General features: G+C 34.7%; 1 protein-coding gene across 16 annotated transcripts in view; it reads left to right on the plus strand.

Annotated features, from left to right (window-relative positions):
• LOC135202974 (kinesin light chain-like) overlaps positions 1-13,190 on the plus strand; it is a 197,754-nt gene that overhangs the window by 127,419 nt on the left and 57,145 nt on the right. For 12 of the 16 annotated variants that reach the window (XM_064232496.1, XM_064232497.1, XM_064232494.1 and 9 more), the window contains exons 2-5: positions 4,759-4,996; positions 5,564-5,788; positions 6,132-6,222; positions 10,497-10,538. In XM_064232496.1, coding sequence (XP_064088566.1) covers positions 4,784-4,996; positions 5,564-5,788; positions 6,132-6,222; positions 10,497-10,538 — 571 coding nt within the window. In that variant the 5' untranslated portion in view covers positions 4,759-4,783. The remainder of the gene's footprint in view (positions 1-4,758; positions 4,997-5,563; positions 5,789-6,131; positions 6,223-10,496; positions 10,539-13,190) is intronic. The other 4 variants (XM_064232489.1, XM_064232490.1, XM_064232492.1 and 1 more) reach the window with 1 other exon arrangement.

The following is a 13,190-nucleotide window of genomic DNA, read 5'->3' on the forward strand; positions in this document are numbered from 1 at the left end:
TCTGCTGAAGAGGCCTTTGAAATTCAATGGATTTTAGACTAATTCTGCATCATATAAGCCTGCTATTTTCAGTATCATAGATTATTGATACTGACATACAGTCACTAGTTGTTATTTCTGCTACAGAATTCACTTGAACAATTGTCAGCGTGTGTGTGTGTGTGTGTGTGTGTGTGTGTGTGTGTGTGTGTGTGTGTGTGTGTGTGTGTGAAGCACAATAAGGCCTGTGTTGTCTCTTTGTAATAATAATATAATAATAATAATAGGATTAATTTACAAGGGATAGAGAAAGATAACCCTTTGACCTTTAATTCTGTACTACTATTTGCTCTTCACCAAATATTATATAAATATCAATACTTTATACATACTCAATTCCCTCTCCAGATACCCATAATTCTCGTCCCATACTTCTTTATTCCCTTTATGGTATATCTCGGTTCCCTTCACACGCACCCATATTAAATTCCCTTTTGCCAGATACCCTCAATTCCCTTACAGTGAGTATGCTTGAAAGACTTATATGTGATACAATTTTGATAATTTCTTGTATACAACTGTGTACTATTTACATATTTGGGTATGTCATCCATGAGAAGTGCTAGTGTAAATCTTTATCTGTGCTAGAGAATGTTTATCCCATTAGCGAATAGTTTAGTGTTCATTTTCCTCAATAGATGGCGATTTGCCTTGTTGACATTTTGACAGCGACATTAAAATGCACTGTGATCGCTGAAATTTTTTCATCTCGGTATCCTCTACATTAGAAATAAATGACAAAGACACAAATAGCAATAATTATGAAATACCAAATTTAGGATACGAAAGTCACCGATAATAATGTGTAGAATTTATGAAATATCAAATTTAGGATACTAAAGTCACTAATAATAATATGCAGATTCTGAGAAAAGTTTAGTATATTTTATTGACTTACTATTAGGCTAACTCAAGAATGTGGGATAAATGTGTTAAATATTAAAGTACACTATTTTAAAGAAAATTATACACTATGAAGTTGTAAAATGATAAAGTTAAAATATGTGAGTAATAAAATGATAAAAAGCATTGTCATAACTTAGCAAGTAGTAGGCTATGTTGGAGATTAGTTTTGTATATAATATACGATCGAAATTTAATGCTATTATAGTCGAAATGAAGAGAATAACAACACTATTTGACTAGATTTTAGCATGCTCCCCGAGTAAGCTGGAGGTTGGATCATACCTTGTTAGTCTTAGTCCCACACACCATACACACGTAATTCTGATACCAAGCTTCTTTTCTCCCAGTTGGTTAGTTGTTTGTTATTTGTATTTTATGTTCTGGAGAAATTCACATCATTTGTTGAACAAGTGAGGCAAATTTTTTTGGTTTGTCTATTGGCATTATCCATGTTGTTTTCTTTTCATTATTTAATATTTATGATTGAATTCCATACAGTGTAAAGGTATTTTGGGACAAATTTGTCTGTCAATTCTGACATTGATGATGATAAATATTTTTTATAGAATAATGATAATGATATCATCACCAAAAAGTCTTATTAGATATTTGTAGTTATCTTTCTGAGTAAAGTTATATACTGAGAAGTAGTATTATGTATGGCTTCTAATATTTTTAGCTTTGTCTTTGTTCAGCTGACTTATTGTTGTGGTCATTTGTTCTTTACTTGTTAACTGGATACCCAAGCAAATCTCGTTTATCACTTCACCAGTGAATATGTTGCTTGCACCAGTGAATATGTTACTTGCAATCTCATTCCGAAAGCCATTGCTTTCAGTTGCCAATGTGATTGGTAGTAAGGCACAAAAAAGAAAGCTGTAGAAACAGAGGGAAAATTAGTTTTTCATCTCTTAGGGAAATGCCATTTCAGATTACTACTAAATCAGTAAGTTAATTATGTTCGTCATTGTCTCTAGCGTCTATGTTGCCTGTATGACGTTTCATTCCTTCCATTTCCCATCTTTGTATTTTCATGCCTCTTCATCTTTTATTGTCCATTTCACTAGGTCCACCTCTCCTATTTGTATTATGTCATCTCTTTATTCTTAGCTATCGTTGTCTCTGGTTTCCTTATTAGGTTTGTGGTCATTCAACCTGTCTTTCTTGTGCTGTGTGTTGAACCTCATGTGTTTTAAACACTTGAGTTACATGAGATAGAGAAGTTTGACCTCATTTAACTCTCTCTCTCTCTCTCTCTCTCTCTCTCTCTCTCTCTCTCTCTCTCTCTCTCTCTCTCTCTCTCTGTCAGTTGAAAGTTAAACAAGTGTGTAAGCTACCTGTTTGTGAATATGCAGTGAATGCAGGAAGTAGTTGGCCATTTTGTACGTATGTTATATTGATTACATAGTGCACAAGTCCGTCATTTTTGTCCCCCTTTTGTCAAGTATTTGTCACCCCACTTCACGTGTGTTGACAGGGCAACAGAAAGCTAAATTGCTTTTAGTCTTTCAATTTGAAACATTTGGGAAATGTTTGCACAAAAATATTTAGGTACGAAGTAATTGAATTCCAAATCTTTTCCTATAAAATATTAAGATATGAAATACTTTTTTAAGGTAATAGTACATTTAAACAGTAAATATGTGGTGGGAAAAAGATTGAGAAGCAGTATAAATTTGTTTAAATTGGTCATGAAATATATAGGTGGTTAAATGTATATGGTAAAGAAGTTATTTAGATATAGACTTTAAAAATAAAAATAGGTATGAAGTACTATACATAACGTTTGTACAAAATTCGAGTATGAAATAGAATTGTGAAATTATGATGTGAATTTGTGAAAGTATTTTCCTAAGCACTCAAGAACAGTCACCCTTTGGCTTTTGTCCTACACTTAAAAGAAATGAGAAGTACTTGGGAAATGGAAAGCCAACAGGAAATAAGAAAAGCGTGTGTAGGATAAGACTGAAATAGGGAAACGCATATACGTACACACAGTACAGGCAGTCCCCGGGTTACGACGGGTTCGGCTTACGACGTTCCGAGGTTAAGGTGCTTTTCAATTATATTCGTCAGAAATTATTTCCAGGGTTACGACATCTACAACGCTCATCTGGCAGAAGAAATATGACACCAAAAATGCAAAATAATCAATATTTGAAGTTTTTTTGATGAAAAACGCAATAAGAATGCAGGTTACATAGTTTTCAATGCACCCAAAGCATTAAAAGTAAGATTTTCTTAGTATTTTTTATGATGTTCCGGGTTACAAACGCGTCTCAAGAACGGAACCCCCGTCGTAACCCGGGGATTGCCTGTATGTTCGAGCAGTGGGAAGAACATGAAATGTTCTTTGTCTTTCTGTTTTTGTTTTTCCACCAAATGAGTGGTAGTTAGAAATGCCTCTTTTATATATATATATATACTATATTATAATATATATATATATATATTATATATATATAGATATAGTAATATATCTACTATATATTATATATATATATATATACTATATATATATATATATTATCTTTTATATCTATATATATATCTCTATCTCTCCTATATATATCATATACATATACACACACACACACACACATATATATATATATATATATATATATATATATATATATATATATATATATATATATATATATATATATATATATATATTTATATTTATATTTATATTTAAGGCAGTCCCTGGTTATTGGTTGGGGTTCCATTCTTGGCGGGATGCTGATAAGTGAAAACCGCCATTAACTGAAACTCTGCAATTTATGGCGCCGAGTTTCGGTTAATGGCGCCTCTTTTAGGTATGTTATGGTGCCATAACTCTATTATCAGCACGTTATGTCGCCATTAATTGCTGATTTTATGGCGCTAGGCAAGCTCCATAAAACCGGATCACCATTAACTGAGTTCGCCGATAACTGGGGACTGCCTGTATTGTAAAAGGAAATCATGTACCTTAAATAGAAAAAAGTTTCCCCCCCTTTTATATTGCAAAAGAAATTTGTGTCCTTTACAAATGCCCTCCATCATATTGATTACACTAGAGGCTTTGTTGGGAACCTGTCTTTAAAATTTCATGTTAAGAAGTGAGCTGTCCGTCACCAGTAGAGCATGATTGCATGCTTAGCTTAATTTATTCGTAACCCATGAAGTTGAGGTGTTAATCGGTCATGCTATCACCATAACATGCAATGTTACAGGAACATTTTAAATAAATTTATCAATTTTTTTCCTGGAGAAGTGTTCTGTTAGAAGAGGTCAGGTTTAACAGAGATACTATCAAGTATTTTTATTGGATTTGGAAGGTGAAAGATGAAGAATTATTTTTTGTTGTTGTAAAGGGGCGCTTAACTATAATTTCTGCTATACAGTAGTAGTATTTGATTTTTTCATAGGATGTTCTGGAAAATGTTTTGTCCATAGTGTTGCGTAGTATTTTAGTTGATGAAATTTATCATTATTAAGGGGTAAAAGTAAGAATTTGTTAGCACAATTAATGTATGTATTTATAAAAAAATGCATATGGGAATTAGAATTTACAGCACAATGCAAAATTGTAGGTGGATTAATCTCATGTGTTTACAGTCTTTTCTGTCTGTTTATGAAAACAGTAGTATTGAGTTCTTTTTTTACAATTTTTTTTAACTTAAAAAGGATGTTGATATGCAATGGAAAGATAGTGATTAATTTCATAAATTTTTTCCTAACTATTGTTATTCTTTACACTTCAGTTTATGATACTGTTTATCTTTTTATTGCATTCTTTTGATAGAGATTTCCCTCTACCCACAGCAAGAAGATAGAGAGCATCGGGAGGATGACGGCCCTCACGCAGGAGGAGGTGGTATCCCACACGAGGACGGTGGTCCAGGGCCTCGAGGCCCTGCGGAACGAGCACAACTCCATACTGACTGGGATCAACAGCTCCCTCACACACCAGCAGCCGCCTGATTCCAATGTCGTCCATGAGAAGGCTGGCATCATCCAGAAGTCCCTCGACCAGATCGAGCTGGGGCTCTCTGAGGCACAGGTGGGTTGAAATGGCAGAATAGTTTCTCTCTCTCTATATATCTCTATCTCTTATCTCTACTCTCTCCTCCTCTCTCTCTTCTCCTCTCTCTCTCTCCTCTCTCTCTCTCTCTCTCTCTCTAGTAGGTAAATCTTAATTGCAGTTTCTACTTTCTGCTTTGCATTCCTTCTGTTTCCATTTTCAGCCTGTTCTCTTCAGTAGGAATGGGGATGAAATAATAATGGTAATTGTACAGGATGATTTAATCATTAATGGATGAAGAAGATCCAGAAATAGTCAGACAGATTTTACTGTATAGTTAAAAGGTATAAGGGGGCTAAGTAAAGTCAGTAATGGGACAGTAACCAAAGTACTTGCTAAAGTTATTAAGGCCAGAAGTGCAATCTTTTAACCTTTTATCAAGTTGTCTGCAAACTTTGTCATGAACATTATCCATAAGTATTAGTTTAGTGAAGGTAGATATTCAATTTAGATATTTCTTATTGTTTCATAGTTTGAAGTTTCAAATCACTTTAGTTTTATTTTCAAACCGGATGTATAACAAATTGAACCAACCCTTCTCCACAGATTATGCTGGCCCTTGCATCACACTTGCAAACTGTTGAAGCTGAAAAACAGAAGCTTCGCGCACAGGTAAGACGGTTGTGCCAGGAAAATGCCTGGCTTCGTGATGAATTGGCCTCAACGCAGCAAAAGTTGCAAGCCTCAGAGCAACATGTAGCACAATTGGAGGAGGACAAGAAGCATCTAGAATTTATGTCTACCATCAAGAAATACGATGCTGATGTCCAGGTGAGAACCCTTGGCACTTACTTTAAGATCTCTCTCTCTCTCTCTCTCTCTCTCTCTCTCTCTCTCTCTCTCTCTCTCTCTCTCTCTCTCTCTCTCTCTCTCTCTCTCTCTCTCTCTCTCTCTCTCCTTTAAAATCAAGTTTCTCATTAAACCCTACAAACAATTTTGGCACCTAGTTTTACTGTTTGGATAGTTTCCGGTTTTCCTTGTTGTCAGTTTTCTTACAGTGATGATGTTTTGTTTTTCATTTTCCTGGTTTATAATTTTCTTAGTAGTGATGATGTTTTTATTACTATTTTCCTTGTCTTCAGTTTTCTTAGTAATGATGATGTGTTTGCCGCAGGATTCCGAGTCTTCAATGGAAGAGAAGAAAGATAAAAGTGATGACCCTGTTGTCGATCTCTTCCCCGATGACGATGCTGATGATAGGGCTGGTAAGACCCTTGATGTTTTGTGTCACAAACAGGTTTTGTTTTTCTGTACACACAGTTCACTGGTATATTTCTTATCACTTCAGTCCTTACTGTACTCTCTGAGATTTACTACTGTATTCTTGATTTGCACAAGTAGCACATAAGGACTCTCTGGTTGCACGGTGACTAGCATTAGACAGTTGAGTTAGTCTGAAGTTTTCCTTCATCCCAAGTTCTGTACTGATAAAAGTCTTGTTTATAATGCTGTGCCTTGTCTTCATGACAATCGCTTCATGTAGAATTCATTTCCAATTCAGTCTTTATGTAATTTCACTTAACTTTTCAAAGGTATGTTGAATATTCATATTGATCCTTGCAACTTTTTCTTTATCCAAGATAGTACTCTTATCAAAATTTGTCTGGTCATCTTCTACAGTTTGATTTGAAACTTTCATGCATTTGAAGCACTGTATCTCACAACTTTCAGTAACTTAGCCAAGAGATCAACTCATACTTGAAGATCCTTCTTGCCAAACAGACTCATCTTACGAAGCGCCAACTCTAGTTACTGTAAAACTTGTATATAAATGGATTTTTATTACCACGATGATATCATGAACATCAATAGGGAATCTGCTTGATTCTGATGTTCATTAACTGGGGAACATTGATCATTTTCTCTAAACATAATGTTTGTATTGAACAATTACTTTAGATTTGAATGCTCTAAGTTATGCTTTAATAATGCTACTCAAAATTCAGATTAACTCCCTGTCATTTTGCAGATGCCACTACGTACACCTCACAATATGTGAAGCATGCCTCTGTCCCCTCTCCCTGTTTTACTTATAGGTGTCTTTGTTGTAAGCGGGGATTATTCTGTGATTTAAGAATCATAAATGGATATTTTGTGGGATTTAGTCAGGGTACTGATCATGTGGTGTTACTTGCAGTGATTTTATTAGTTTCTCATTGAAGTGATTTGGACTTTATGTAAATAGACACTCATGCTGTCTGGTTTTTGTATTTCAAGGGACATATAATGAGGACTGGTTGGTCATTCTCTGAGTTTCTATTTTTCGGTCTAGAGAACCTTTCTCTTTTCAGTCTAGAGAACAGTTTTAGCAAGAAATAAAAATCATTATAACAAGAAGTCATCCAGCAGTTGTGAGTCCTGTAGGAGAGTATTTTGACTGGATGCATTTTAAGTTTCAGCAAGGCTGACTCTAGGTTTTTTATTTTGTTGAAAAATGAAACTTTCAGCATATTTTGTCTTGCTTTTTTACAGTTCCAGATTTAACATTTAATCCAGAAGTTTTCAGTTTTTGCTATACAGGTAATAGACTTTCTACACTTTTTTTTTGCACACAGATTTTAGAAGTTAGAAAAGGGTTTTAGTTTGATTGGTATAACGGTCAAAGTAAAAACATTTTATTGTTGGTGAAGAGATTGAATTAAGATATAAGGGATGTAGTCAAGTATATCAGAGAAATGGTCAGATACAAACAGAAAGGAGACCTATTTTTTTTTTTTATTTATGAACCCACCTACAATCTGTTCTTTGTAGGTTGGTGTTGATGTTAGTTGTACTGTATAATGTTTGGTGTGTACCTTATGTTAGTGTTTTATTTCCATCATGCAGTATCTGTTTAGAGATGTTAATAATGAAATGTTCCTAATGCATGATGGGATGATTGAGTTAGATTGTTGTTGTAGCTGTTTTCAGGAAATTAGTGTAAGATTCTTACTTTGAAGACTTTATCTCACAAGCAAAAGGAAACAACTTTGATTGTAACGGTTGATAAATTTTGGATAGTCATAACCAAACTATTTGCCATGCCATTGAAAACTAAGGGAACAAATAACACACTTCTCTCGTTAAAGAGGACAGTATTTTTGCAGGAAGAAGTAAAAGGTATTCAATAATTTGTTCAGTTTGGCTTGATATTCTTGTTTGCTCAAAGTTAGTATGGAAATAATTGGTAATAATGATGTTATTATTAGATATTTGATAAAGAAGTTTTAGGTTTAAAAAGATTTTTTTTTAACCAAAATTAAAATAGCTTTATGAAAGATTTAAGTATATACTCTGTAAGGTTTTGAAGGCTTGATATCCATATTGGTCATCTCCCATATCTTGAGTGGTTCCATAGGTTTGTTTGATTTTGATGGTATTTTCATCCCCAGTCATAATGAACAGATTTCATGAAATTGACTGCCCACTTAAGTAAGGTTAAGGATTAATGAAGGCATCGCTCCAGCACTGACATGGATGTTAAAATTAGCTTCTGTAATGAATTGGCATGAGTATAACCTAGGACTATACCAAGGACATCTACATAGGGCTGAAGTAGGTAGAGGATAGACAGTTAGTTGTGGAGACACTGCACATAACCAATGGAGAGATGCGGTAGTACAAAGTACAGTATGCTCAGTAAGAACTGATACAGGTGACATCAGATTACAAGGGGATTGGACTTTGAACCTGGTTTGGTTGAGGGAGAGAGGTTTTTGAAGGATTTACACATTCTCACATTCACTCTCAACGTAAGCCTGTGATGTAGCACATGTTGTTAATGAAATCAGCAACACTTCAGTTCTCAAGCATGTTTTGTGGCTTTTGTTCTCAGACAGTGCTCTTGATACTAGGTTATATTTGAGCATGTTTGCCACATAAGCTATTGGCTGTGGGAGGTGAATCATGTATATTCCTTAGGTGAATCAAAGTTTATTGAGTATAAGAATATAGATTATTGTGGATATACAGCACTGCTCTTTTGAAATAAGCAACAAGTTCTTTCTTGGTATGTGGATGGTTTTGGAATTCTGACTGATGGTTGCATTGGGAAGTTAAGCACTAATTAAAATGACCTTTGTTTGGATGAAATTTAAAATTATTAATACTAGTGAAGTTCTCTCAGGGGAATCTTCAAAGTAGTTTAAATCTGGAAACTGGACATATAAAAAATTGTGGCATGATTATCCTTCAGTAGAAGCAAATAGTTTGCATTACAACTTAAAGACAACTTGTTCTATGTGGACCTTGTGTAGTAATAGTGCAACATGCCAAAATAGGCTGTTTCTGGAGCAAAGACACCAAAATAAACTTAATTAGTTTTTAAGCTTATTGTACTTAACCCTAGTACAATATATGTTCTTGGTACTGTAATAGTTTTTCTTTTTAGTTTTAAATTCAGCCATTAATGTTTTGCATTAGATGTACTCTTCAGGCCTTCAAGCATAAGACTTTTGGGTTTGATCATTTCCTTCCTTTTTAAGTTTTTCTTATTTTCGTTGTCATTGTGTACTGCTGTAATTATTCATGTGAGTGCAAGAAAATTTACAGTCTAAAACATGCAAACATGCTGTGAGAAATTGGCTCGTAGGTTGTTTTGTTTTGCAGACATCCAATGGAGTATACATTAGTGGAATGACTATGGTCTATTGTAGTTCAGTTTGCAAACATCCAATGCAAGTCTGGGAGGATTCTAGATTCACTAACAATGTGTTGTCATTTATCAATCTTTCAACAGATAAGTTAAATTTTTAGGTAATCGATTCTGTATGGTAACAATTTGAAGACTTCTGTGTAATATGAATATAAATTCACATACTATAACTCATATCAGATTAGTGTTAACTGTGCAGACTTCCAGTGAAATATAGAGTAAATTTTCAAAAGTTCATCAGAGTTTTGATTGAATTTGCAGACTCTCTTAAAGTACAATTAGAAGTTGTGAACACTTGGTGGGATGTATTTTAAATTAGCGGCCCTCCCTTGAAATATAATTTTATTTTCAGATTTCTAATGCAAGAGTGTAGAAGAATTTAGTTAACTTTTATTATGGTATAATTCAGCTTGGTGGAATTTTGACTCCTTAATAAATCTCCAAAGCTTTATGCAGTAACTAGATTTTCTTCTCAGTGGCTTAACAAGATTAATCCAAATTAGAATAGTAAGGCCAAACTAATCACAGGTAGCAGACAGAAGCCAACGCTACAAGTTAACTAGTAATTGCGCTGGGTTTCAGATGGTAGAGATTCGGTTAATTGTAGACACTTGTCACCACATGTTAATTACTGCTTGCCAAGTTAATTATGATTTAGTCAGTCTTATTTTTTATTTAATTCCTTAAATAGACAGTGAAGCTTTGTGTATTTTGATTTTCTCACTCTTCCTTTTTTGGGGGGGACAGCACTCCTCTTTTATTGTTTATTCTCTATCTTTTAGTGACTCAAGAGAGCTCTAGAGCTTGGCACACACACACACCATTTCCACTTTTTTTTTCCTTTAGGTTTAAAGAGAAGCGGGGAATTTGGGTCCCAGGCGTCCCTAGGTAAGTTTTTATGTGCGCTTCCTTTCTCTCACTCTCTAAGACTTGCATGAGCTCTGTCGCCATCTCTCCCCTATCTTCTTAGTGCCCTCATTTTTTCGAGAACATCTCTGTTGCTTCTTTATTTTGCAATTTTCCATTTATATTGTGTCATTAAATGTGATTGGATGATTAATACAGCTTTTTTTAAGTACTGTAATGTATTTTGCCAATTTTATTTCTCAAAAGTATGTGTATAACATATTTTTTGTGATTTCATGAGAATTAACTGAGATAATGTAATTGTAATACTGCAGTTGTAATTGTATTTTTGTTCTGAATAATAATGTCTGGTGTGCATGTTGTGTAGCAGCGGCAGGCCTTGTTCAAAAGTGCTTTTATCTTTTTGTTGTTCCAAGTGTGGCTGCAGAAGCCATTCGTTGTTGAAGTGTTGTTGAGAGAATGTAACATTTCTCAGTAGTGTTCGTAAATAGTTTTGAGACTTACGACTATGCTGGTACTCTAGTAGTTACTGTAAATATTTTTCAGGTGTATTCAGCTAGTTACTGGTAAGCTTAGTCCTTACTAATGGTGGTAGGCAGCCAGATTTGAGAGTTTAACAGTATTGTACATGTTGCACAAATAATATGGTGTAGGGTACTCCTTACTTACATATACTTTGCAGTTTATATTAAATATTTCAAGATATTCGTAGAGAAATGACTTCCTAATTTGAACTTTTGTGTTATTTCATTGTAAGATTTTTGTGGGTTAATGTTGCCGGTGTAGATTTTACTTTACCATGTAATGAATGTTCAAGGATTTTGTTTTATAATCATTGACGCTTGTCCATCAACTTGTGTGGTGAAGTTTAGAATTTTTCTTGTATGGCTAAGCAACTACTGGAAGGAATTATCCCCCCCCCCCCCCCCACCCCCCCCCCCCTGCAATTGGTACTCTCTCAGTGCATGGTTGAGACTATTACAATCTAAACCAACTTTTCACAGGTTCTTTTGCCCTATTTGTTTAATTTCAAGTGGTGTTTGAACCTTCCCTAGGGTGACCAGTATTAATAAGAATTATTTTAACAAGGCATATTGAGTCATATTTTATTACTCCTAAAAAATCCAATAGTCATATTTTATTACTCCTAAAAAATCCAATAGTATATAAATAGACATTGGAGCAAGATGCATTTCAAGAAATTTGACAACATAGTGAGAAGAGAAGAATGGGAGCAGATGAAAAGTAGAAGGCATAAGAGATGGTACAAAGAGCTTCTAGTGCCATTGAAACTGCTACATTCTGCCCTTTAGGGCGTCGGTTGTGAGAGATGTGACTCTAGCATGATTTGATATCGCAAACTTCTGGCTTTACCTTTGCATTTTTTAAAATTACAGTGTCAGATAGAACTAGTACTGTATTTTTCTCTAGCATTTGCCAAGTGAGCTGTTGTTATAAGGTCCTTCAGTTCATATTTACACCAGGCAAATCTGTTTACAGATTCCTAGTTTTGAACTTTTGTCAAGTGAACTACTGAGATCAGATTGCTCTTGTTGAATTTGTATAAAGTTATTAAAGTCTTAATACACATGTAGGTAATTATGCAGATGCTCTACTTTTTCTATGTTTTATACCAAGACTTATAGAATGAGAGAGTGCTCATTTTAATGAGTGGAAGATTTAGAACAAAAAGGTCCTTATACTGCGGAAAGTATTAGTGTTGGTGTTAGCAAACAAAAGGCCATGTTTAGGAAGTGAAAGTGAATGTGTGTATGTGTAGAACATGGGCTGAATTTAGGTAAGTAGCACAATATACATGTCTGGAAAACATAAAGGGATGAAATACTGCTGTTTAGTCAACTGTTTAAAGATGAAGTAACTCAATATGTAATGATTTAGTTGACAGTTCTTTGATTCAGGAACTGGAGATAGTGTGGGGCACTCATTACTGTCATGCTTTCTCTCAAAGCTCTCCAGTTATTGGGGAAATGGATTTAAGTTTGTGAAAATATTCTTCATTACCAGATGTTGAAATATTACTGAAATTATTGTTATGGTCTGTCATTGTATTTTGTCTTAGAATTTTATGGTAGTTTTTAAGCAACATTGTTTTGATAAAAGAAAGTAAAGTTATCTTAATATAAACAGTGTTATCATAGTGGAATTTTTTTCGGATGTATTTTCTCGGGTGTATTTTCAGGGTTCCTTATAAGTTAAGTTAAGTATATCTTAGTTTTACCAGACCACTGAGCTGATTAACAGCTCTCCTAGGGCTGGCCCGAAGGATTAGATATTTTTACGTGGCTCATGGCAACCGAAATTTGGTTTACCTAGCAACGGGACCTACAGCTTATTGTGGGATCCGAACCACACTATATCGAGAAATGAACTTCTATCACCAGAAATAAATTTCGCTGATTCCGCGTTGACCGAGCCGGGAATCGAACCTGGGACCACCGGATTGGCAGCCCAGCTCGAAAACCACTCGTCCAGCGTAGGGTTCCTTATAAGTTGTGGTACATAAGAAATCAGCGCTGTAGGTGCAAGCCACATTTCTATGAGAACCCTTGTCAGTGTGGTCATTTCCTTGGATTTTTTAAAAGTTTTCAATCAAGTCCCTTTACACTGTGGTCTAGTTTATGCTGTAAAATTTGTATAAAAGTATATGGAGCT

The sequence above is a fragment of the Macrobrachium nipponense genome, chromosome 33 (genome assembly GCF_015104395.2).
Source record: "Macrobrachium nipponense isolate FS-2020 chromosome 33, ASM1510439v2, whole genome shotgun sequence".
In the NCBI taxonomy this organism is placed as follows: domain Eukaryota; kingdom Metazoa; phylum Arthropoda; class Malacostraca; order Decapoda; family Palaemonidae; genus Macrobrachium; species Macrobrachium nipponense.